The following is a 26,738-nucleotide window of genomic DNA, read 5'->3' as shown; positions in this document are numbered from 1 at the left end:
ATGTGAGAGAAGGAATGCCGAAAAAGAAAAAGAACTTATTGCTTTGTATGTGGTATAACCCTCTCCTCCCACTTCCATTCTCTGCTTGAAGGAACATGGTCTGAGATGGTCAGGGGAGGACACGTCCATTCAAAAATCATATTTTAAGGAAACGGCAGTGAACACCACACCTGATCTGGCTGCTTGGCCCTGATCCCCTCAGAAAGGGTTTCCGTGGCCTCACGAGAGAGAAAACAAATCTACAGGTTTAGCAACGAAATTCCTTTTCCCGTTTCAGCTGCACGATGCCGAGTCTCTTTTGCTGCTTCATAGAGGTTTCCGAGATAATTTATTAGTTGTTCAGGTTGAAGTTGTGTTGAGATTTCCAACAAGAGGAGGGTCTCTGTTGGGTCCATCGGTGTAGACGTCGTCCCTACCCACGCGGTGTTGTCTTCTTCCACGATGGATGTACCAGAGGGCTTGTGCCTCCTCGCGCTGAGAAATGCTTCACCATGCGGTTGGTCCAGTTTTTGGTCTTGGCTGTAGATGCAACACTGCACCTTTGCTGGATCTGTAGCAAAACGGCCTCAGAGGTGGTACATTTGCTGCTTTTGTATAAATTCTCATGCCACCAGTCCTCCCTTGATGTGATCTGTGAAAATCCACATATCAAATTAAAAGGCAATCCTCTTCAAGGAGTGCTGGTGTCCACCTGCAGAGATCATGAATACTACATTCCACTGCGGTGGAAGTAAAAAGTTCCCAAAGAGAGCTGATTTTCCTTTTTTTCTCCCCTCTGTATGTGGCTTCTTAACTCACCTTCATGTAATTCAATTAAACATTTCTACTAAAGTTCTTGCTGTGATTGTTACATGAGATAGAGGCATTCACAATAGCTTGAAGGAGCACTTCAGTGATGATATAGGATATAGCGTGTGTGTGTATATATATATCTATATATCTATAAAAAATATAAACTGTTATCCAGCTTGCTGTGTCTGAGTTATGCAACTTCTGATTGTCACCCATAAATAGGCATCAGCTGATGGCATGGAGATGTTTATTCACCAATATGGGGATTTAACAGGCTCGCTGTGGTCTGTATCTCTCACTGCTACGTTACAAGGACCTTGGGCCAGGGGAATAAAGGTACTACTGCTAAGTTATACCTGTTGTAAGTACCAAACCATAGGGCTTTCTAGAGGAAGGCCAACACACAGCCTTTGCTCCGTGCTGAGGATGCTCAAATAACAGGCAGGTACTGCACTACCTCTCTTTTCAAGGGGGATTTTAAGTGTAGGGGGTGGTTGCCCCAACATGCCATGTGTTTACCTCTCCTCGCACAAGCCGTTGCTGTGGGAATCCTTGACCCCACTGCCCGGGGCTGAGGAGTTTGGCTTGGGCTGCCCTGCCCCACGTCGGCACTGCCTGCTCGAGTCTCGTCCCCGCCGTCGCTTTGGGCACGAGCAATTACAGAGGTTTTGGGGAGCGACTTCTTCATCCCATTCCTGACCCCTTTGCTGCTCTGGCATCTCGGGGACCAGGATGTGGCAGCGTGAGCTTGGCCCTGGGGACGTCCTCCCATGATGTCCTGCGGGGATGGGGGATGGAGCACGGCCAAAACGGGAATGGAAAGGACAGAAACAGCTTCAGATACGTAGCTGGAAATGTATCTGTAAAAGTGTTGTTTCTTCTGACAAAAGGAATAATTTAGAGAGATACCGTCTCTCAGAACTGTATGAGGGAGCATGTGGAGAAATGATGATTTCTTTGCCTTTTTTGCTGTTTCTCGATTTTATTATTTAGGTCTTTGTTCTGATACATTCCTTATTATTTTAGCTGCCCTGGGTAATTGTGTTTTTCCCTTAACTTAGGAAGTTACTTTTAAAAGAAAGGAGGGGGGCGAAGATAAGGCAAAGCTGTTAAATGGGAAATCTATTGCTAATTAAGGCACGGTTTTGCTAATCACCTTAGAAATGAAGTTATCAGCTGAAAAAGCCTGGAATTTGTGTAATGAAAGTTAGGAGCGGGTTTTTTTCCCCCATTTCCTTCTGTCACAATACATTGAGAGATTAAAAGTTTACCTCGCAGACTCATCTTGACACCATTAGACATGATGTCTCTTTGCATTAACTGCAGGCAGGCTCGAGCTTTTCTAGGATATATTTCAGTCTGAATAGTTAAAATTTGGCAAAGTTATAAGCAACTAAAGTCGGGATCCTTTAATGGGAGCTGTCAGCATTCATTATGGATGTCACACCACGCTCCAGCTAGGACGCCGTGTCCAGGACCCAAGGTAGTCACTGTCCCTTCTTATTTTTTGTTATTATTGTTATCAGTGATACCCCAGGGATGAGGAGGAAGCACAGCATTATATAAAGCAGTGCCCCAGGGGTGCCAATAGTATGGTTTTTCATCTAGAGATGCTGGTGGATGAGAGGAGAAGGTGCTCTGCTGGGGCAGGGCACCGTCCCCGCACTCCGCGGGCTGGAAGGGGGCTAGGGACCGGCCCCAGCGTCACCTCTGATCTTGCAGAAGTCCGTCTCTTTTTCTGATGTTGGCCTTCTTTGTGCAAAAAACAGATGGTGAGCCTGAATTCCCTTCTACGGCTTGCAGCCGCGTGAAGAGAAGCACGACGTACGAGTTATTCTGCTGTCCCAGGGGAAGCAGTCCCTGCATCAGTATTTTCTGATGAAAATATTCTCCTTTAAGTAATAATTTTATCTTCTGCTTCCCTGCCAGTGGGCACCATGGCATAGCAAGGACTGGTTGCAGAAGGCTGGAGAGGGGAACAAAGTTTTCTTAATATATATGCATTAAAACCTCTGTTCTCAAAGTTCATTTTTTCGCCCATTCTTTTGCTAGAGCTGCAGTCGTGCCTTCCCCTGTGCGTCCTTGCTGCTCAGTGGGCGCTGCCTGGACTTCAGCACTGCTGCACCGGCACCCAAGGGAGGGAGCCGCGGGGGCCCCCCGCTCCGTGGGGTGAGCGGGGGGGGCAGCACGCGGTGGAGGCAGCGGCTCTGACCTGCCGGCGGGGATGGAGTGGGACAAGGCAGCAGCCCCCCGTGCTCAGCAGCATCCTCCTGCGTGCCCCAGGTGGCATCCAAACACAGCTTTTGCCCCCTCCAAGCAAACCAGACCTGTAAAGCATAATAGCACCAGCACCGCCAACCTCAAGGCATGAGCTTGGCCAACCACTCCAACACGTGTTTCTAGTCCTGCTCAGCTGGGGAGCGTGGATGATGTCCCAAGCCCAGTGTGGCACAGGACAGGCTTTCGGCACCCTCCTGGGTAGTAGATCTCCCCTGGGTCACCCTTTTCTGCCCGGCTGGCTCCTTTGACATTAGGCAGATTGCCAAAAGCCCTTTTGTTTAAATAATGCTCCTTCAGAGTAATTGCTGGCTCTGGCAGACAGGAGCAAAGCAAATTGATAGCTGCAGTGTATTTTTGAGGGCAAAGGGGATCATGGACAGTAACTGTTCTTAACTGCTTAACACTTTGAAAATTGTTTCTGCAGCTGTTGCAATGAGCTAGTCAAGCAAAATTAGGATTTTCTCTCTGTCTCTATTACGTGCACAAAGGACCATTGGTACGCTGCGTTTTGTGAGCAGTCTTCCATTCCAGGAGTGCAGTAACCGCAGGGGACGTGCGTTTCCCAAGTCAATGCCAGGGTGTCTCCTCCCTTGGCTTGCTTGCAGTCCCCTCTAACAGGCCTGGTCACCGCTGTTTTCCAGGGTGCTCCCAAATGCTCATGTCCTAGCTGCCATTACTATAGAGTGCTCCACAAGAGCGATGTGAAAACAACTCTTGGGTTTTGCAAATGGAGGCCTGAAGGCGGATGGCAGAGGAGATGCTGATGTCTTGGCTGGGAGGTGGAGGAATACGTTGCTAGTGAATATTGCCAAGTACTTGCATGCCCACACTAATGTGCAGGTACACATGGACGAGAGAGGTGCCTGGACCTGCCTTGTAGCTCTGCTGCAGTATTGCATCACGCCAGATCTGCTCCCCATTTTGGGTTACCCCCAGTGCAGGTCATGGAGATGCCGGTTGTTTCACGAATGCTTTCGCACACCCATGACACCTTCGTGCTTCTGGAGGGTGATTAGAAAGCAAAGCTGGGTCATCCCATCACTGGAGCAAGGTGATGCAGTCTTGTGCTAACCAAAGTTTGCCTCCCACGTCTGCAAACACTTCTAGAAAGTAGATGGCCGATGCAGTGTCAGCCATACTCGGACATTTCACTGCTTCAGAGGAATCGCTGCTTTTCCATGCTGAATTCTTAGGACAGTCACATTTTCCTTGGAAAATAATTGCAAGTGTATTACCCACCAGCTTTCTGAAAAACACATCAAAGATCTCTGGGTGATGGATTTGTTTTCTGTTTGTTTCTCTGGGATTTCTTCACTAGAATTTAGTGTTAACTGGATATTTATAAATCCAAGCATCTTTCTACGTGTTTGATTACTCCTGTGTGTAGACTGATGGAGAAGTTATTGAGTCACTGTCATTTACTGGAGGGGAATGCTTCTATTTTTAATTCTGCGTCTCTTTACGGGTGGATGAATGGCAAGCTAATAGCCGTGTTGAAATTTGAATGTCAGAAAATGAGGGAGAAGCTTGAGACTTGCTCGTCATATTTAACCTGCTGTGTTACATACTCTATCTTGAGTCTTTAAACATGCCTTTACATCCCATCCATGCATATTTTATAAAAGAAGTGATTGTGATTTCATCCTTTGTAGGAAACAATATAAAAGACTCTGCCTTGTCAAATGAATTCAATGTTTAGCCTATTAAACAATACCTTACTTTTCTGATTGGTCTTAATGTTGTGCTGGCTCTTGATTACCCATCTACTAAGAGATAATTCTTCCCGGAATTAGCAGAAACAACATGCTGGACTGATTGTCCTGTTAATGCTGTTAGTTGCAGTAAATAGAGTATCTGAAACGATTTTAGGTTTATTTGCTATAAATATGAAAGATCTACTTAATAGGCAGGTCATCTATTTCTTGAAGGTCTTTGGTGGGACAAACGGCTGCACAATAGGGACATAAGCGAAGGTTCCCAAAGAACCTTCTGCCCGCGGGGTCGGAGTGCCACAGGGCTGGAGTCGCTGCAGGCTGGGACATCAGTGCCAGTGAACTCGGCGGAGGCGGCTGCCTCTGCACGTGTGTGCGCGACCGAGGGTGGCCTTTGCCTGCGGCACGTGGACACAAGTGGCCAAGATGCATCAGGGCATCAGCCAGGCGATGACTTCCAGCCTTGCTGGGAGAGTCTGCTGAGACCTTTTGGTCGTGGTGTCTTGCAGCTCGTTTCATGTTGGCACCAAGAGAACCAAGTCTGGGGCCTTTCTCAGGGCCATTCACCACTCCACAGTTGTGGTTGTTGCAAGGGTAGAGCAGCACGCTGAGCTTGCAGGGCAAAGACACCTCCTGCTTCGTGGCCGTGGAGGATGTCTCCCGGATTGCAGTCCCTGTGCTGTCCCCTGTGGGCCTGTTCACGTGGGGTTTTGCATGTCAGCAGGGACAGAAAGTCCTTGCCAGGCCACGTGGGAACAAGCAGCGTCTTCCTGGGGCCATGGTTTACTCTGCTGTACGCTGAGGGCAGTGATGCTGGGTGCAACTTGGCCATTTCCCGAGCAATAGTTCTCCTTGCTCCCGTTGTTACCAGCAGAAATGGTTATAAATGCCTTGCAAAACCAGTTAGATTTTGTAATTTCTAATGTCAATTTAGGCTTTATTTAGGAGAAGTGTGGTCTTCCCTTGCATAAGTGCCTTTTTTGAATTAAATTTTTATTGACCTCTCTGGAACTGGCTTGTCGATACGTATATAACCAAAGCCCTTTGCACAATGCCCAGCACTCTTTCTCTCTCAGGTTATTACAATAGGTGCATTTCAAGATAGTTTGTACAGATATTCCAGAGATCTAGGAAAGCTGTCTAGCATAAAGCCATGTGCGTTATCTAACTAAAGCACGGAAAGACAATATTGCACCTTCACTGCTAGAGGCAAGCTTGCTGGAAAATGACATTTTAATTACATGACTGTTTTTACATTTTTAAAATAATTATTCTGATCTCAAATCAGGACAAAATCCCCAAACTACAAAACCAGGTGGTGCTGGGGATCTTCCAGGCCTGGCAGTTTTATTCAGCATTGCGGTTGAACCCAGCAGCTTTGGGAGCACCCGAGGGCAGACCTGGATGCTCCTGTTTCACCGAGACATGGAGGAACTAAAGAACTGAGCAGGCAAGAAAGACAGGCGGTTGAAGTCAAACTATTGCCTTGGGAATATTCCTTTAAAAAATATATATGTTTTTCTTTAGAGCTACCTTGTTCACGTCTTATTTGCTTTGCCAGTATGTGGCCTGCTGCAAAACTTCAAGCAGACCTTGTGGACTTTGCTGGCCAGTGTGAATTTTGGGGTTGTCCTATGCAGGGACAGGAGTTGGACTTGATGATCCTCGTGGGTCCCTTCCAAGTCAGGACATTCTGTGATTCGATGATTCTGTGAGCTTGGTTGAGGCTGGATAGGGGAGATGGGCATGCTCCTCATCTCAGAGATCAGCTCTGAATTCGCTCTGGTGACATGCAATTGTATTTAAAAGTGTTCAGAAAGGTCAAACGGCAGAACAGGAGTAAGATGGGATTATTTTTGCTACATGTTTATGCACCAGCTAATAAATGGGGCTCTGATTTTCTGATGTGGGCTCCTATATCCTGCAGCAATCCCAGCGGGAACAGCACAAGCAGCAGGCGTACCCCAAGGGCAGACCTCTGCCTGCTGTACTGCCCCTCACTCCTGGCGCCTGGGCTTGGGAGGTGCAGGGGCCCTGCGTTGGCTGTGCTAAAACAGCCGCTTAGAAATTAAAAAGGGCAGCTGATAGAGCCAGGAGGGTCTTCGTGGTGTGGGGAGAGCGGATTGAGCAGGGTCGGTAAAATTTAGGGAACGCAGATGGAACAAAAGGTGGTGAGCCTGGAAGAGATCCCAGAAATGATGGGTGTTACAACAACTGTGCAAAATGATAATGCGGAGCAGACTGCAAAATAGGTGAAACTGGGATTATTAGGCCTGTTTGGCATATGTGTTTGTAACGATTGCCTGGTGTCCTGGATACACATCTTTAATTTAAGATAAATAACTTCTTGGTGAAGACAAACAGCGAGGGAAGAACCTAGGTAATGGCATGTCTTTCTCTGGATTCCCTTTCTGTGTGATAAAAGATCTCAAAAGATTTTATTAACTTGTAAACTGTGATTGAAGGGAATTTTGAACAGCCTATGAAAGAAAAATAATGAACAAATGTTTTCAAGTGGGAGAAATCTGTCCCTGCCATATGTTTCACTGAGTCATCCCTTCTGCAGGAGGAGATCTTGCAATTGTTTCAACTATTCCAGTCACTAATCCTTTTAATTTAGCAGCAACATCCCAGTAAACTCAGCACCCGATCCTACAAAGCATTAATACCACGTACTGGATGTAGGCTTGATCCCTCTAATGTTGACACATGTTTTGCTCTGGGCACAGGTTAAATTCTCCCTGTCTGTCTTGCCATTGAGCAAAGGCCAAACCTGGCCACGGGTTTCCGCTTGCCAGCTGGATGATGTGATGCTCTGCGCTCGCCAGGATATTATAGAAACCTCAAACCCCACTACTTCTTGCTCTTCAATTTACGGACGCTTCGCATGGGACGTGGACATGGGCCGTGGAGCCTTTGCATCACGGCAGAGCCCCGTGCTGACGGTGTTGTGCGGTTTGCGTTGCAGGTGTGGCTGTGCGGCGGCAGCATGGAGGTCCTGCCCTGCTCCAGGGTGGCTCACATCGAGCGCAAGAAGAAGCCCTACAACAACAACATCGGTTTCTACACCAAGCGCAACGCCCTGCGGGTGGCCGAGGTGTGGATGGACGACTACAAATCGCACGTCTACATTGCGTGGAACCTGCCACTAGAGGTATGGCCGTCGCACTCTATCCTAAGTATTCGCTTTATTGGGTTAAAAACTTGAATTATAGAGCATTTACTGCCCCCAGGTGAAGGAGAGCCTTAAATACCCTGGGCCACGTCCCCAGCTGTGGAAGTCAGCAGAGCTCCCCCGGCTTTGATGCAGACTTTGGAGGGATTCCTATGATTCACATCAGCCTTTTTATTTTCATTTCTAAAAATTAAACCTGTATTGTAGTGTTTATCTCCCCGTTGAGTGTTTACACAGCATGAGTTTATGTCATTACACTGCTCCGCAGATGGAGTCTGTCTGTAAAGTCGGTTGGCAGAAGATTATTAATATCAGCATCATTAGCGTACAAGGTTTTTTCCTGCGGCTCGGGCAGGTCCGTGTCGTTTGCAGCCCAGCTCAGGTTTCCCAGCTTGCAGATGCTGTTGCTGCCCAGAACTCCCCGCGGACGGTGTGTGGTCCAGGTGCCTGGGCCGTTTGCTTTCCCAGCATTGGGAAAGTCGAGGCAATCAGCGCTCAGAAACCATGTTCAGCGGTAAAGGATTGGAGGTTGGTGGCTCACAGAAGGAGATGCCCTCCCAGCAGCAAAATGTGCAAGTGCTCCAGAAACGCTCTCTTTAAATGGCTTTGGTGGTTATGTTTATTTCTGCACAGAAATGGTTAGATTTTTTTAGATCTGACATGTTATTTTTCATGTGAATCCTGCCATGTCGCAGCGTGGTGCGTCTTTGGAAAACCGTGGTGTCCCACCGGCAAGACAAGCTGACCATGCCCAGGGGACACATCCTGCACCTGGACCTCTCTAGGTGATTCCCTGCACTTCTGCGTAAAGCTCTATAGGCTCCAGGAGGACTTTATGTAGGTCCAAGGCTGCTGCTTGGGCTCCAGTCTCCGTGCAGGTTATGTCTAATCATGAAACCCAAGAGCATCCCCTGCCTCCCGGCTCTGAACGCTGCCTGGAGAGTGCTGGGAGCCGCCCCAGCTGGACCAGTCCCCCCATCTCCTGCCTCCAGTCCTGCTAGAAGGAGAAGAAAGGGTGGTGGGGAGGGGGAGGCAGCGATGCTCTCCGGGTGATGGGTGGGATGGGGATTCAGGGTGCCCTTCAGAGCCCCCCGTCACCCACTCCCCTTGCCGTGTACTTAAGCACGAGCGCTGGGCTGCTCTGTTCAAGTGCAAGGAAAAACTGTTGCCACAAGTGGCCAGACGCCGTGTAAGCAGTTATTCACAGCCACCCTTCTGGTGCTAAAAATAAGGACCAAGTATTCATACCTTGCAGATCACACTCCTGCAAAGAGCTGCTGTGGTCCTGGTCCTGCTGTGGCAGCATCCCCGGCTGGCAGCGCTGTGCTCCAGGGCATTTTGAAAAACATTAAAACAGAAACATGAGCTGCCGCTGCTTTCTGAGGAAAGGTTACATCTGGGGAGAGTTACTGGCATTTAGAGCCACAGTAGTCGCAACTTCGTACTGCATTAGAGAACAACAGGTACCTGGGAAGGGTCGATGAGCTGCCAGTTTGTCATCCTGGGGGTGGTGGAGAGTCCTGGATTAGTCCCTTATTGAGAAATAGATGAATAGAGACAGACAGAAACGCTGTTTACCCAGCGAGCTGCAGGAGGGCGCTGGCTGTGACGGGCTCCGCTCCAAGTGTACGGAGAGGCAGAGCTGCCTGCAGGACTGCGTGATTCCAGGTCTCTCTTAAAAATAGGTTGCAACATCCGAATGCCCATAGGCAGGGATCATAAATTACTGCGGGTTCAGCCCCAATCCTCGGGCTGATTCCTTTTTAGAGGTGAGGCACCATGCTCCTGCCCAGGAACAGCTTTGGAGCGTGGCAAAAAGGGATTAAAATTCATCGGGAAGCTGCAGGTCCTGTACGGCTCAGAAAAGGCAGCATCGCATGAATCGGCACTGGGGGTGGGTCTGGGGAAACAGATCTGGGTTACCCTAAAACCAATTTGAGATCTTTATATAGATCTTAGCAGTAAAATTGAGATTTCATTTTAGAGAAGCCTTGTTTGACGGCTGGTATTGTGCAGGGGGTTATGGATATACACTGAATTATTTTATGATACCACTATATTCAAAAGCAAGCCAAACCCCATGCACTGAATATTTCAGGTGCTGACGGGTTTGTGGTCCTGCTTTGCTCTGCGTCCCATCTCGCCCACTCAGATTTCAGCCTGTCCTACCTGTCTACACTGAATCATCTTTATTTTTACCTGTGAGCTACCAGTGGCGCATTAAAATGGTGTCTTCTCTAAAGCAGAGTGAATAATTCATTAGAAGATCATTACAGACGTTGTAATGGAAAATTGCTTTCCCAGCTGTATTTAATGATCACTGGAAAAGACGAGAGCAGGAGCTGAAATAGAGTAGAAACCCAGACACCTGTAGGAAGGAGTAAAAGGGGCTGCAGCGTGCCTTTGGTTTGCTTCCCCTGGCTGCTGCCTTAGTTCCCCAAATTCTGTAATGGAATAAATGGTTAAAGGCGGGCAGCTCTCCTCAGCCCCTGCTCCTGGCTCTTGTAAGATTATTCCTCCGGGGACAGATGTCGTAGCTTTGTCTCCTTTTAAATCGGCTCGAGCAGTGGGGTTCCTCTGTGTCTCCAGGGAGACTGTTTCACCGCGTAATTGTCCAAATTGTCAAGAGGTTTTTCTGAGGTTCAGCCTCAACTTCTCTTCTCCTGTAATTTTTATCCTTTATTCTTAGCTATCTGCCTCTATTGTATATGAATCTTAAACCTTGCTTTTTTTAATTCTTTTCTTTTCCCACCTTATTTTATACCTTTCAACTGTGCTGTCCTCTGCGTTGCCTCTTAGTAGGGTCACACGCCCTGGGTGAGGAAGGGGAAGGGTTTTGGTGCTCAGGGCACAGTCAGGGATTTGCATTTCCAGGACTCGGCGCGTGACCATCCTTTAAATCCTGATGTACGTTTGCCGTTAAGCTCTTTTGGAAGACCTGTACATCAGTACCTGAACAGGAGGTGAGATCTTCTAAAAACACTTTGTTGTTGTGCCCATTGACAAATTCAGTCTTTTTCAGATGCGTGCAAAGCCCAGGGGAATCGGTTGGAAGATTCGCCTCTGTAGCACTGCAATTCTCATATTTCCTTCAAAATCTTTTCTTCTCCGTTTAAGTTCTCTTTTCTAAATTACATCCCAGGACCAAAACATGTCCAGCATCAGTCTGGTGACCTTCAAAACCTACGAGAGAAGTACGCGTCTTCCTTCTCGCTGTGGCTGTGAAACCCAAGTCTTCCTTCTGACTTCGGGGAGGACGATTTCAGCTTGGACACACATGCTATAATTCCCTGGCACGGCCTCTGCGTGGAGTTACTCAGCTGTTGGCAGTTTCCAGGCAGCTTGGACGTGATGTCAAACATCAGTGAAATATGCTCTTTGAAAATTTTTTTTAAGAGTATCCGTTCAGTGGTGTACTGTGCCTTTATTTTTCAGAATCCAGGTATTGACATTGGAGATGTTTCTGAGAGAAAAGCATTGAGGAAGAGCTTGAAGTGTAAAAATTTCCAGTGGTACCTGGACCACGTTTATCCCGAAATGAGAAGATACAACAACACCGTGGCTTATGGCGAGGTAATTAAGGCTGAGCAGTCCCTTAGATCAGACTGGTAATATTTACAGCTGGGGAGTCTCTGATGAGAAATAGCCTCAAAGGAGAGGAATGTGAATCAAAACCTGCTATTTGTGTATACACAAATTATATAAATTTGTGTAAATCTGTTCACAGTTTCTTCTAAAACCTATTTTGGGATTTATTTCTGATCTTGGAGACCATATACAGTAAAATATTTTAATACCTCATTTACTGAATTGACAGAAAATTATCTGTTTTACCCATTGACTCCATGGATTATGCAGCTGTACATATATTTTTAATACATAGTTGTTTTATAAAACCCTTTGACTTAAACTCAGCCTAATTCCCTACAAGGTCTCTGTGGGATACAGCGCGTTGTCACAACAGCTTAAGGACAAGATAAAGTAAGGAGACTTAATTCAATCTCTGCTGGCTTTGAGACCGTACTGGGCATATAAAACCAGGCATTTATGGGGACTAATAATACTCTGTTGCAATAGGGCTCGTGGAATAGTGGCAGTTGGAGAAGCCTTCTTGAAGCACAGCCCAAGCACCCCAGATGGGCATTGATTTTAAGAAAGATTTATTATCAAAGTTACTTAATGCCTTCAAGCATTAAGTAACCCCCCAAAAAAGAAGTGTTTTCAGAGGCATTGTTGCAGTTGCCCTGCATGGGGAGCCTGGAGAGAGGACATCTCTGCATTAACAGACCTGCTGGCTGGGGCTCAGTGGCCACATGGCTTTTTAGCACAAACCCAGCGCTTCCACGCTTCCTCCAGAGTGTGGCCTTCGGTGCCTGACGGCTGGTTTGCCATCTCTGCATCGCCTCCTGCATCCCCACGACGATTCGAAGGAGCTCCTTGCGCTAGCTGGACTTTTTTCCCTGCCTTGTTGAGCACTTTGAGATTTCGATGAAATATGAGCAATTCTGCATTGATTTCAGGCTCCTGGCAACATGCTGACGGCAGTCTAAAAATATGTTACCACCACACATGACCAAATACAAAGAAAACTGTGTTCAAGGAAGTTGGCTCCTTTGAATGGTGATTATTATATAAAAGCAGTCATCATTAGGCCCTGTATTTAAAGAAAACATATGGCACACTAAACCTTTCTCTGCCTGATTATGCCCAGCGATATAGCACCATATATTCTTTCTATAGCAAGAGAGGCTAGAGACATTGCTGCGCATCAGTTTATTGCTTATCTCCGAAGAGACAGGGCCATATAACTCTGCACTTTTTATTTCTTACAGCTTCGAAACAACAAGGCGAAAGACGTCTGCCTTGACCAGGGCCCGCAGGAGAACCACACAGCGATATTGTACCCGTGCCACGGCTGGGGACCGCAGGTGAGGAGTTACTCTGCTGGGACCGCGCGTGCCGGGAGCAGGCGGTACCCGGCGGAGGCTGGATGGGCAGAGGACATCGTATGGATGTGCAACGTGTCTGTTGGCTTCTCTCTCAAATGTATAAGGCTCAGCTTCTTGTTAAAAATACCTCAGATATAAAGGTGCATTTTCTCAGCTACTCTTCCAGTAGCTTTTTTCTGGATTACCATAATCATGCCAGAGCTGCAAGTAAAAGCATAATTTGAAAAAGTCTGCCAGGCGAGGGTAAATAACGGTGAAAGCAAATGGCCAATGAGCAGAGCAGAGCGTACACAAGCAGAGCGTTTTAAGATGTTTCCTTTCTCTTTCACCCAGCAGAGTAAAAATGTACCAACTGGGTAAAGAAAATAAACAGTGCTTTTTAATGGGATGGTAATTAGCCATTTCAGCTTGGCTGGGATTTACCATAGGGTTAGTTTTCTAGCACTCATTTTGCCTCTCCAAAAGCTTTGGAGCAACCCAAAAGCTTCTTGTCCTAATTTTAAGCTTATTCTAGATTAAAAATCGTCATTCCAAGATTCACTCTAGATCTCATGTCTTTTGGAGGACTGGTGGATGTGTCAAATACTGAAAGTTAGTGATGATGAACTAATTCAGCCTCTTCTGTAGTTCTATCTCTTACCATGTTTTAAGAAGCAAGCAGCACGGGAATGCTGCTGGTTCAGCCGCCATAGCGTTGGACCAAAACGGGATCCAACCTCCGTCGCTGCTGGCATCTGTTAAACCAACAGCAGACTCTGAGCTGGACTTCCAGGATCTGCAGCTCCGGGGATAATTTACCCAGTTCCCCACTAACGTTCCCTGTCTGGGTTTCTCCTATCTCTGCCCTTATCCTCACTTTAGTATTTTGCCTGAATCCTGTGATTTCCTTTTTTTTTTCTTTCTGGATGCCTGGTGGTCAGCATCTCATCATGCAAATCCCTTAGCACAATGTCCTTCTCCCCTGGAATCTTTGAGGAGAAAATACAACAAGTTTCCCTTTAGGTCTGGAAGCAGAATGGCCATCGGCTGACACGTGGGCTTTTCAAGGATTGCGATGTGATTTTTAGGTTTTCTTTCATTACCGAAATCATGCCTGACCTCCCTAAAACCACAGAGTAGCAGCACTTGTTCTTCTGGCGTTTTAGCTCTATCCAGTCAGGCCCGGGGTGCTTATCATCAGGATTTGATGTATGGGTCTGACTTCAGCCTCCTGCTTTTGTGTACATTGCCCACGTAGAAGCTGTGGCTATCTGTACTGGAAACGTAGCCAAGGCAGGGAGGTTGCGGGTGATGGGCTCTACCGTCACTGTGCTTGCACGGCGTGTGGTGGCGATGGGTCGAAACGGGGGTAAACTCCTCTGTGACAAAGCTGTTTCTTCTGTTGCTTTGCTTTTTTCTTTGTTAAAAAGTCCACGCTCATCGCCAGACTCAGAAATATTTCCCTGTTACCTTCTCTGGATCAGCCACATTTGTACTGAAGGGGTTTTATCTACTAATCTGCTTAGAAATTGAGGCAAAACTGTACCTAAAAGCTGTCTGAACACCAAGTTTCTAGACTGAAGCCATTATCCACATTCTCTCAAAAGAAGTCGAGCGGTGCCGCCCGAGGAGACCCGTGGCACCTCACACGGTGGGGTAGGTCCGGCCTGTCGCTCTCCATTGCCAAGAGGACAAGTCTAACATTGATCTGGGTGAGGTTAGGTGAGACAATCCCATCCCAGCTGTGCCTGGATGCTGAGTTAGGTACGTTTAAGGTGTGGACAGAGATGTCTTTTTATTTGCAGGACAAGCCCTGGCTTGTCATTCCACCATTTTCAGTCCTGGCATCATGATGTTTATTACTCTGGCACTGGCCATGCCTTCCAACAGCTTATTTTAACATCGAACCCCAAACCAGAGCTGTCAGTGCTGGCAGATGACGTGGGGTTTAGGCTGAGAACTGCTGGATGGGCAGGACCTTGTGGCTAAAGCGTTGGGAGCACCTGGTCCTGTTGAAATTAGGGCACAGCAGCAAACTGCTGCGATGAAGCGGCACAGGAGGTGACACGGCGGTGAGTGAAGACTCAAATCCAGGCCACCGATACACTCCAGTGTTTGACAGATTTACTGTGCCATCAAAGGCAAGTTACTGTATCAAACCTTCATCTCAACCCAGAAGTGCATAAATTACATAGAGGTGCTCGACACCAGTGGTTGAATTCCTGCTCCCGAGAGCTCCGTAAGCCTGCCCTGCACCTCCGCTCCAGGGTCACTGGGATCTCCGTGCAGGTACAGAGAGGGGAAACTTCTGCTGAGAAGAAAGCTCAGCGCTGCGGTTGCATTCGTTAAGACCAAAACTGTGAAATATAACATAATAAAGACCATCCCATCAAGTGCCTGCAGGTATTTGCATAATAAAACCCTGCCTGTGAAAATTTCTCCCATGAATCAGAAAGGAGAGCAGGGAGAGGAAGAAGAGTGCCCCTCCCCAGACCGTAGGGCTTCCCGACATGTTTGGGGTAATCTATTTATTAGGCAGATTCCCAGTTTAAGCATCAGAGCTTTCCAGTTGAAACAGAGGCTGCTGCGACTGGTTTGCTGGCTCCAGCTGCTTCTAGCCCATGATGGGTTGTAGCACGTCTTGGATTTGGGTGTCTTTTTTTGAATACCCAAATATTGAATACCTGTGTGAATACCAGGTATATGGAAACTCGATCTTGAAAACAGAACTTTCTTTAACCCCTTGGACATTACAGATAACGTCAGTCTAGCTCCTTCGCAGTGCTTGTGCAGCCCACACGTGGGATGAGGTCTTTACGGGGGAGAGAGGTGCCCCAACTGCTGCTTTTCAGGTGGGAAACAGGTATTAGAGTTCACAGCAAAATCTTGTAGCCATTCCCTAGGGTCTGGGAACATGCAATCCCATTCCTGGTAGCTTTCCTGAGATAAGATCTGATTTTTTTTTGTCACATGAGCCTGGGCTTTCTAGGCTCACCAGGACTAAGTAATCCCAAAGCTCATCTGAGCCTGAACTGCAAAATTCAGGAGCCACCTGAGCCTAGGAACTGGCCGTGGGAGTCCTTTGGGGTAAAGACAAATCTCACTTTGGTTTATCCTTGCCTTTAAGCAAAGATCAGTCAACTGTGGCTGATGGAGTCACTGCTAAATATAACCTAGCTGTTGCTTAAATGCACACAATTTTTTTAAACGGCACAAACTGGACTTTCTGGATGGAAACTTAAACCTCTAAGTGCATTATAGTATGAGAAACTGAATTAGCCTGACATTGTCTGCTAACCCTGGGCTTTAAGATGAATGGCTAAGAGCAGGTTATTTATTTTTTCCGCAGCTGTTTTTGTGATTAGACTTAACGATGGTTTTTTTTCCCTACCTGATGTTCTGAAGTCAAACGTTGCAGCGCTGCTGGCTCCCTTCAGCTCGCCTGTCGCGCCAGCTCAGCACAGATTTTTCTTCTTGGTCTTCCACCTCCGCATTGTCCCTTCCCTCTCCAGCTGAGAGCCAGTTCTTGGCAGTTCTTTTGTTTCATGATACAAGCAATTAGTTTAACTCCTTGAAAATGCTTTTTAAAAGTAGCTATCAGTGAGTGCAGAAGCTTTGAAATTAGCCTTTTGCAGAAGCACGGGCGCCGCACAAAAGAAATTGGACTTCCACTACTACTGTTTAATTAATGGGCTGCATGTTATAATTTATCACTGGGAATATAATTAGAAGTAATGTAAACACTTTGTTCAAATAGCTCGCTTGTTTTTTTTAATATATATATATAAAAAACAAGGAGTTGCAATTCCTTTTGAGTTGTTCAGCATGCGAAAGCACACACAGTGGTGCCCGTGCTCAATGTTCCTGTAGTGTCCTAAAGCCTCCGCTTCTCTCCTTGATACCGTGGCCCAACACACACGTGTTTAAATGCATTTCACAATTACGGAGCAGGTTCCTCGGCTGCAGCGAGCGAGGGTAAGGTGTAGGCTCCCTGCTGGCATTTTAATGACGCGAGGACAGCGGTGTCGTGGGTCCTGTTCCCTGCCACACTGGGTAACGTTGGGATTTTGCTGGAAGTCCTCACTTTTTCCAAGTCCATCCCCACACCGTGCTACTGCCCGCTGTGGCCACTGCATCTCTGTAGGTGAGCAGCCCAACGCAGAGCGAGGGGAGACGACCTGCTCTCCAGGGACCGACTTGTCCCGTTCGAGGCAGGGCAGCTTCTGTTATATCTTGAGTTGCTGCTCTCTCTGCTGCTGACTGCTGATCATTTTAAGCTAAGCATGTAGCATTCAGATGGATGCAGTTAGGTGAGATGGACCCCATACCTGGCACTGCATTTGGATGAGATCTTGGCAGCCCCTCTGTTGTAGCATCGCTCAGTGGGGGAAATTTTGGGGTTTTTCTCTTGTTCTCCCTTTAACTTAACCATTCTCCCTCCTTTCATTCACTTCCAGGTCAAATCATTAGCAGATTTCATGATGAAGTATCCTTTTATCCTGTAATTATATTGAGCCTGCTCTTGGATTTTTTTCTTCCTGATGGCTTCATCTTTTAAGCGATACATCATGAAAACACCTTGCCGTAATGATGTATTACACTAATAATATAGTAATACCTCATTGGTGTGACAGAACTATGGTGATATATTAATGTGATCGAAAGCACTATAATACTATAAAACTTAAGATAATGTTCACCCAGCAGAGCATTTCATTTAATTATAGGATAAAATATGTTTTGCCCATTTAAGCATCAGCACTTGGGGACGAAGCCATCAATACTGAGATCATCCGGGACACTGCAGTATCAAGGGTGACAAAATAGCACATCAGATTAAATTGTGTTAAAAAGAAAATACTGTATGCTTTACTTATGGTTGCTAATTGATGATCTGCTCAGTGGAGAAAGGAAGCTAAACAACACTAAATTATTTTCCAATAGAGTCAATGAAGGTCATCAAGGCTTTTATTTCCCAGGTGCTAAGATGTCTAATTAACTTTCTCCCATCCCCGAGCAGCAGCCAGCCAGAAACAATAATGAAAGAAGATGTATCGGTGGTGCAAGTTTGCCGATGGGAGACCAGCCCGAGCGATGCCGCGGGCACGTGTGGCCGCGCGCCCCTGCGCTCCCCTGGCATCGGCGGGGGCCGCGGGCCCCCCCGGGGCACAGCAGCCCCCCAAAGGCGGGGGACTTTGCAAGGTGCCGTTTTACCCAGAAAGGTGTTTGTAAGAGGCTGTGGATATGAATGCGTGTTTCTCTCTGGGGATGTGGCTTTGGGCCACTTACTTACACTCATTAAGGGGTTTAAGACCTCATAAATATTAACCACTTTTAAACAGGTAACTCGTTAATATTTTCTAACTGGTTTTCTCTGGTCCTTCCTCTTGGTCTTTCCATTTGTTTCTTGTCCCATGCCAGGCTGGGTAATTCCTTCAGGTGTTTCCTCAGGCTGGGCCATATCCTTCACCGCTCGTTCAGCTCTTGCCTGGCTTGGTCTGTTTGCTGGAGGCTGACAAACCTGCTTAACAGGCAACAAGACGCAGGACAGATGACTTTAAAGGAAAACGTGTAATTTTAGGGCAAGTAGAGCAGAATTTGAACTCACATGACTTCAGTGATTTGCCTTTCCACAAAGCCAGGAAGACGTGGGTTTGTTACATTAAAGACCACTGGATTTAACTGGTCATACGACGCGGGCTGTCATTAACTTCCTGTGACTGGACACTTCGGCAAAACCTCCTTCTTCATCAATGAAATAATTTCCCTTCAAAAAAGACAAACTTCTATTATCTTTAAGCATCATGATGACCGTGTGAGGAAGTCATTGGTGACTGCAAACCAGCCATGGGATGTCCAAGGGAGCAGCCGTGTTCAGACACTCGCTGATGTAGGCAACATTTTTGGGGTGGTCGGCAATGAAAGAATCAAGAACAGGCGGGACAATCCTTATGAAACACTTGAGAGGAGAAAACCGATGTGGTCCAACAGGAGAACGTTTGATGGGAGAGCCTTCCCAGATCCCGTGGGAAGAGCTCACCTGGCTGTGCTGTGAGGATGAGGAGAAGCAGGGAGGAGCACAGACTGTTCAGGTGGTGGCGGGAGGATTGAATACGCTCCTGGGCAAGACGGCAGGATTTACACAATTACGTCGCTGAGACTCCCAAACACGGTGCCCAAAGAAGGAGCATATTGAAATCCTGCTCATGGCAGCCCTTCTTGTGCTCCCCTGAGCCAAGGAGCGGGGTTACCCCGGCGGTGTTTTGCACTGATGCTGAACATCCCGATGAGCACTTGCAGTATCGATCAGGCAGAAACCTCTCACTATTACGTCTTGTTCATTCAACTTTCACATGCAGCCAAAGAATAAGTTCTCATCAGCCGCCTCTCCCAGAGATCATCAGCTGGGGCTGTGCTGGCCGTGTTGAAGCAGGCAACTTTGCTTGAAATGCCGAGCTGTTGAGTTGGTGAATTGCTGCAGCCACTCAGAAGGTCTGGATAACAATGGCAGGTGTAATTCACTGATATTATAAAGCATTTGTATGGCATCTTCAGTTTCTAAGGTAGGCTCAGGTCTTGCGTGTCTGTCTGGAGCTGCTCTTTAAAGTGTTGGTCAGTGCAGTACATGGTGATGAGACAGAGGCGCTTCCCATCTCTTCTCTCACTGGGCAAATCCAGATCAAAAGTGCCAGCCAGGCTGCAGCTACACTCCCACAGCTGCCTCTGGGGCCATCTCGAGCGTCGGCCTCTGCTCTGTATTTTCTCCCCTTTTATCGCTCAAGCCAGACCCGTCGGCAGCAGAATCGGTGCTTCACTGCAAGACGCCCATGTACCCGAGTGCTTCACCTCCCGCTGGCACCTCGCGGGTGAGACCCCTGGCTGCCGCAGTGGGCTCGCTCTGGAGAGGAGCGAAATAACAACAGAAAAATTAAGGCATCAAAGGCAAAATATCCCAAAAGGCAAAAATTCCGTAAATGTCTTAGGAGCTCAGTGGAGCTTGCACTTGCAAGTTAGATGGGATTTTTTGGGAATAATCACTCAGGTTTGACGGTTGGACAGGCTTGAAGGCTGGAATGGCTGCTGCTGAGCCTCCGCTGTGCTCGGCAGAGTAGATCAGGCGTTAGGCAGTGCGCTACATCCAGACACGTGTTTGGGGCTTCATTTATCTGGCTATTATACATAGCAGATGACACATCTAATAGATGCACTTAATGCATTTTTCATAATACCCGTGTTTGTTTTTCAGCTCGTTTTGTCTCCCTCCAGCCCCCACCCCGCTCCCTTCCTCGGGAAAGATTTGATTTTTGCTCTACTTATTTTTCCCACCACATTAGGCGATAACATGCAAGAGCAGAAATCGTGTTGCCTTGTGGGCATTAGGCCAACTGTCTGAAGACAAGCTGCCAAACATCGTAAGAAAAGGAAGTGTCTAGCACACTAATTATGTACGTGGTAGGAAACATTTCGGAAACAGGAGAAGGAAAGTAACTTGCACTGCCCATTTGGGACCTCTGGATGATTTCTTCATCTGTCATGGACAGGGCTTGTCTCTTTTTTGTCTTTTCCTTTATATACTTCTTTCTTTTTGCAAGGCAAGTGGCCTCGTTCTCCATGTTGATGCTCAAATACTAATTCAGATGAGTTGTGTGGTTAAAAACAGGCTGTCAGGCTGAGAGCACCATCTCGCTTGAGGCTTGGCTCGTCAAAACATCAAACTGCTAAAAACAAACAACGTGAATCTGAGCCTTCAGCTGGGCTGGAGATGCCCGGGGGGGTCACTCCCAGGTTGCTCCAGCCTCACATGCAGCACAGCTCCCTTGCTGGGAGCCTGGCACAGCGTGAGCTGAGCTCGGTGGTGGACAGGGTCCCCGTCCTGCGTCGGGCACGCCGCGCCGGGGGGAGATGGTGAATCGGTGGGAGGAGGAGGAGGCGATGGTTACAACTTGAAGCTCTGCAGGCTGCCCTCCTTTCCACCCCTTCTGTGCCAGCGCAGCAGTGTGGAGGGGTAATTACTGTAAAGCTAACGAGACGTGTACTGCTCTGCACCATTGCAAAGGGCATTGGGAGGCAGAAGAGCAGATCCTGCACCGGGGGACGGGATGGGACAGCTTTGCCCCACGCTAGCGTCAACTGTATGGTGTGGGCTGCTGCAGCTGAATCCGCCTGGGGGTGAATACCTTTGGCAAACGGACCTCAGTGGGATGTAAGTGAGTAGCAGAGGTCTTGCTTTGATACACAACACGTTGGCTAGAAGCGTAACTCCACCAGCAGCTGGGAGCAAAGCGCGCCCAGCCCCCATCCCGAGGAAGATGGGGAGCGCGGGGGCCAGCCGGAGGATTCAGCACACCTATACCTGCAGCCAGCGTCACTGAGGGAAGGCAAACTTCAAGCACCATAACCGTATCTGCAGTTAATAGCTGGAGTCGGACCTGTTACATTGTCTTAACTTGATTTTCAATGTTTAATTATTCTAACCAAGATAACCCGAACTCCCAGTGTGATTTACTGTCTCTTTTTAAGCATCTGGGTCACAGATATGCTCAGTTAATTAACGTGCTGAATACTCCTTATTTGTCTGCTAGATAATGGATTGATTCATAATTTAAATAAGCAGCTGTGTATATCTTTCCCTTGAACTATAAAAGGCAGGCCACTGTCATTCATCTCTTTTCACTCCTGAATTTAAATATGTTTAGGGAAATATTTCGGTGGGATTCCTTAAACACTGCAAATGGAGGAGCCCTTTGTGTGCGGCCGCCGCGGCAGCGGGGCTGTCTCGGTGCCATCTCGGTGCCAGCTGTGCGCTGCCTGCCCAACACCCCCGAGAGCTGTCGGCGCTGCCCAGTGCTCCCAGCCTGCATCTCCTTGGCAGCCGAGATGGGTCCCTGGGAGCGCTGGGCGGTCAGATGCGGGGGTATTGCAGGGGTTAGCTGCAATCCTGAGCCTTTGCTTCAGTGCTGAACCATGGGGGAGATTTGGGCTTGCATCCCCGGGGAACGGGGCCAATTATGTATTGGCCCCCTTTGGCTGACGACGCTGCCCGGCTGCTGTTGGAGTTGCTGGAGGGCTGTGCCAGACACACCAGCAGCATCGTTCACAGGCCAAAGCAAGGCTGGCTCGCCAAGCATGCGAGAAGCCACGGGCTGGGCCAGCATGACCGGCCAAGCCAGCTGGCTCTGGCTGAAAACCAGGGGAAATCATCCATTGCCCCAGCCTACAGAGTGTTCAGGCCCAAAGGAGGCTGGAGGAGTCTGCCCCGTGATGGGTTCCAGGCTCAGAGTTATTCTTATCCCTTCCCTGCGCTCCACCTCCTCACCTGCATCTGCAAAACCCCGAAACCAGAAAAAAAGGCGGGAGAAAGTTGGGTTTTTTCCTCGTCACTTCTACTTTCTCTGTGCACCATCCTCACGTCTCCTGGGGCTCTGCAAACCTGTCCTTTCCTCTATCGCTTTTTAATGATGCTCCAAAGATACCGATGGTCTTTTTCCTCTCCTTCCCTGCCGCCCAGCTTGCACGCTACACCAAGGAGGGATTCCTTCATCTCGGCGCCCTCGGGACCACGACTCTTCTGCCCGATACCCGCTGCCTGGTGGATAACGTGAAAAGCCGCTTCCCTCAGCTCCTCGATTGCGAAAAGGTCAAGAGCAGCCTCCATAAGCGCTGGAATTTCATACAGGTTTGTTACGGGTCTGCCATCGATGCTGCTCCTTTGCTTCCCAAACCGTGGGCTGTGGCGTATCGTCTTCGGCGTGAGACAGTGTGGGGCGAAGACAAAATGGTCCCATGCAACAGCAGGTGCCAGGTCCTAGGGCAGAGGGAAAGGTTAAGCGGGATCGGGGCAGGGACAGTGTTTTAGGACAATTTCCAGTAGAAGTTTTCCTTTCTGATACCCTCAGGTATGTGTAACCTGCCCTGCCGATGACTTCCAGATTTCTTTGTTTCTTACAGCTATAATCTGTGGTGAAATACATGAAAACACGGGACTTTTGTCCCAGAGTGTGAATAATACACATTCTACGGAAGTGTCACATCTTACTAAGCAGGGGTGCAGCCATGCTATTTGAAGGTTACAGATGTACATTGACTGCTGACGTGTTAGGGATCTGTGTTGTCAGGTTGCTCGTTCAATTCACCTTGATTACTTTAGGAATTATTTTATTGTTTGCATTGCGTTAGCGCCCAGCTAAGTGCTGTGCGCTTCCCAGCAATGCACAAGGACGCAGCTGCACTCCTGGGCAGCACACAGTCCTGGCTTCCTTCACAGGCAACCCTATGTCTTTAATTTTTTTAATACTTTCCCCATATCCTTTAATTTTAGAATGGTGCCATCCTGAACAAGGGAACGGGACGATGCTTGGAAGTGGAGAACAGGGGAATGGCCGGCATCGATCTGATTCTCCGCAGCTGCACGGGACAAAGGTGGACGATTAAAAATTTCATCAAGTAAAGGGTGAAAGAGTCAGAGGAGTTTGACTCGAAACACGGCTGACTTGGACTGATCCGACTGGACTCCTTTGGAAAGGACGAAATATCAAAACAGAGCTTTATTCATGTTATTAGGAGAGGACATGGGGGGAAATGGGCATTTGTGTCTTTTTATTTTTATTGTATATTAGTCTCCCACAGCTGATTCCAACTGTGTGAAATTGGGTCAGAACTGCTATTTTCTTCTGGCCAGCACTCTAAAAGGTACCACTTATTTCTGCTGGAATGACTGTAATAAGCTCATGCAGTCTTGTGAGCATTTTACTGACAGGGAATTGTTGCTTTCCCAGACAACTCCAAGCTCTCCCAAAGGGCCAGGTGGGTTTGCACCGTGATCGGAGTTAAGAGACCCTGGATATACCTGCCTGGCAAGCATGAAAACTTACATGCTTGTCAGAGGAAAAGGTTGCCAAGCCCCAAATGAGCTGAGTTTTAAAGATGCAGTGTTTTGCTAGGTCCTCTCTCTCTTTTCCCATTCTTGCCCCTCATCCAGCAGCCCCTGTCTTGAGTCTGGGAGAGGCAAAGCTCTCAGAGACACCCTGGTAGCTCTGTGGATCACAGGTGTCATTAAACAAAATCCTGTTGAATAAAAACACTGATCTCCCACTGTCCCCTCTCCACTGCCCACACGCCACTCCACAAGCCAGCCCCATGCGGCACCAGTCCCTCCCGTGGAGACCCCAAATGGGTTCCCCTTGGAAAAGACCTTGGATGTATGCCTGCCTGTTTGGGCAGCTGCCTGCCCTTCTGGCTATCGGTCGCACTCGTGTGGTGAGGAGGGCTTGCAGGATGCTTCCTTCCCTGCAGGAGCCTGGGGAGCTGCAGATCCACCTTGCCCTCCCAGCAGAGCCGCTGGCCTGGCACTGTCCCCTCGGGGACCCACCTTTACCCTTTCTTTGTTCTTCTCTTGTAGAAGTGAGGATGGATGTGCTGGCGTGTGTGACAGGCTGAGAGCAGGTAGTGCCAGAAAAAGTCCCGCTTGGGCTTCCTTCTCGTGGAGGCTATAGGGTTTGTTTTTAAGGCATTCTTCATCTGAATGAAGACCTTCATAATGGTAGTCTCCGTAACTGTGGTGGTGTGGTTCTCTTCCTGCGGTTCAAGCACACCCATCCTACCTGGTCAGCGTGAGGCTGCGGTCAGGGTCCACCCCGAACAGCGCACATTGCTGCGGTCCTTCGTGGGCGATGGTGAAGTGAGGAAGGGAGAGGGAGGGCAAGAGACCAATATATGGCAGTTTGGCTGAAATTCTTGACCTGGAAGTCACTTGAGGCTTGTTAATACGGTGGGGCGATCTCACCTGCTTTTTTTGGCCCACAGTAATCTTGGCTACCAAATCTACCCAGCCATCACGGGAGACGGTTGGTTTGGGGTCCTGATGTCTGGCTAACTGGCAAAGGGAAACACGATCTTGCAAAGTCGTTTTACATGGATGCTAGACTAATGGGTGGATACAGGCTTCACTCGGTGGAGAGGAGAAGCCAGCCCATCTCCTGTCCTTCTCGTGGAATAACACTCTTTCTGGTTGCCCTCTGGCTAGGGTGCACTAAAATATATTAATATATGAGTTGTACGTGTAAATATGTTTCCCAAAGACGGGATGTGCACAGAGTTGTTTGCTGCAGAGCACTCATGCCTGTCTTCCATTTGCATCAGGATGAAGCTACCTGGATGTTTAATGAGTTTAATTTTCAATGCCATGCAGCAGGTTTATAACTGATGTTTTAGTAATTTATTGAACAGAAGCATATATATTTCATTGTTCCTTCTACAGCAATGAGCATCACATAGGACTGATTGTTCATTTAGGCTTGACAAGACTTCCTCATCCATTGGGGTTGTCTCTGATTTTTTTCCCTTGCTTTCCGTAATGAAGTAAAACCTCTTAGTTGTCCTGAATTGCAAAGTAGGGAGTCAATGTAGAATTTCGCTCTCTTATTCGCTGTTGCATCATCTCTTGTGTAATAAATTTTAGCACTTACAAAACCAACATGATCACAATGTGTTCAGATGCATGATGTATTTCCCCTTGCGTTTGTTGCTGCCTTCTAAGAAAAGCGATTTACTGATGAAGTGGACTCCAGGAAAGTCTGGGGGATTTGAGACTTCACGGCTAATGGTCAAAATGGTAAAATGCCCTTTAATTGAGCGATCAGTTTGCTGTCAGTCGTCAGAAGCCACATATTGTTTAGTGTTGGGAGAAGCCTGCATGTTTCAGGATAAACAACCAAAAAGCCCTTGGATGTTGCCTGCGCTATAATTCACGGTTCCCAGTTCAGCTCTAGTCCTGCCAGTGCTCAGGGCGCCAACAGATGGGCTTTGTCAGATTTAATCGTGGCGGTATAAGGTGTCACCGCCCCCAGCTTTCCATCTGCTTCAGCTGCTGGAGGTTTCTGTCCCCGCCACCGGCAGCAGAAATGAATGTGTGGCTGCACCTCGGCTACCGTAATTGGCAGGACGTGCTTCAGCCGCCAGGCAGGAGGGACTCGCGCTGCTGAACGCACCGGATTGTCAGCCGACGTTGCTCTGGGACGGCCACGCGGCTCCGCTCGGGAGGGGGCAGCCGCCCCGGCAGAAGCGGGGTGCAGCACCGAGCACCTCCCGCTGCCCGGCGGCATTTGCGCTGCCTGTTGGAGGGGACGTACGTGTGCCTGGGAGCTTGCCCTCGGGCGACGCGAGGCGACTTGGCGATGGGGATCCTGTTGGTGATGGGCTTTTTTGATCCTTTTAAAAAATTGAGGTTCGGATATGTGTTTCCTTCATGCTCCATAAAGAAAGCAAATGCCTGAATATCCAAAAGGAAGGGGACGGTGGAAATGAACGCTGCTCCAGGACCCTCAGATGGGGCAGAAACCTTGTTGATGCGGTTTCCCCGTTCTCACTGGGGTACATAGAGCGCTTTAAAATGACTGAAAAGAAGCGGCATGAGTAAAATCAGGATTAAAAGCGAGAATTTCATCTGCCGTGTCCGGGTAACTGAAGTTCTGTTCTGACATTGGTTTGTGACATGCCGAGATGATTGCCGAGGCGACGACCCGAGGTCTGCACCCTCCCAAACCGTAGAAATCTGTCTTAGAAATCTGGATCTAAATGTTGCATCTTGCGCTTATCTCTAATAATATGTTAATTGCTTTAAAAAGTGATATCAAAGTGGTTCTTATTAAATATATGATTTGAGCCTTGCCTCTTGAGTGATTTTAAAAAGATTCACTGTTGATGAGGTACAGAGGCAGACATTCTTCTCTGTTACTTATTTAATAGAAAAAAGTGCTGCTGTTTTAATGGAACTTCCATTTTTAAAAGAAATGGAAATGAAGGAGAAATCAAGAGAGATGGCCAATGCAGATTAACCTCCCATTTCATCCATCC

General features: G+C 48.0%; 1 protein-coding gene across 1 annotated transcript in view; it reads left to right on the top strand.

Annotated features, from left to right (window-relative positions):
* The window catches only part of GALNT17 (polypeptide N-acetylgalactosaminyltransferase 17), a 215,004-nt gene extending 188,609 nt beyond the window's left edge, over positions 1-26,395 (top strand). The window contains exons 7-11 of the mRNA XM_082327904.1: positions 7,753-7,938; positions 11,395-11,532; positions 12,792-12,887; positions 22,396-22,563; positions 23,206-26,395. Coding sequence (XP_082184030.1) covers positions 7,753-7,938; positions 11,395-11,532; positions 12,792-12,887; positions 22,396-22,563; positions 23,206-23,334 — 717 coding nt within the window. The 3' untranslated portion in view covers positions 23,335-26,395. The remainder of the gene's footprint in view (positions 1-7,752; positions 7,939-11,394; positions 11,533-12,791; positions 12,888-22,395; positions 22,564-23,205) is intronic.
* The last annotated feature ends 343 nt before the right edge of the window (positions 26,396-26,738 follow it).

This window comes from Platalea leucorodia (genome assembly GCF_965183815.1).
Source record: "Platalea leucorodia genome assembly, chromosome: 16".
NCBI classification, from domain to species: Eukaryota; Metazoa; Chordata; class Aves; order Pelecaniformes; family Threskiornithidae; genus Platalea; species Platalea leucorodia.
This window is presented reverse-complemented; position numbering and strand designations above follow the sequence as displayed.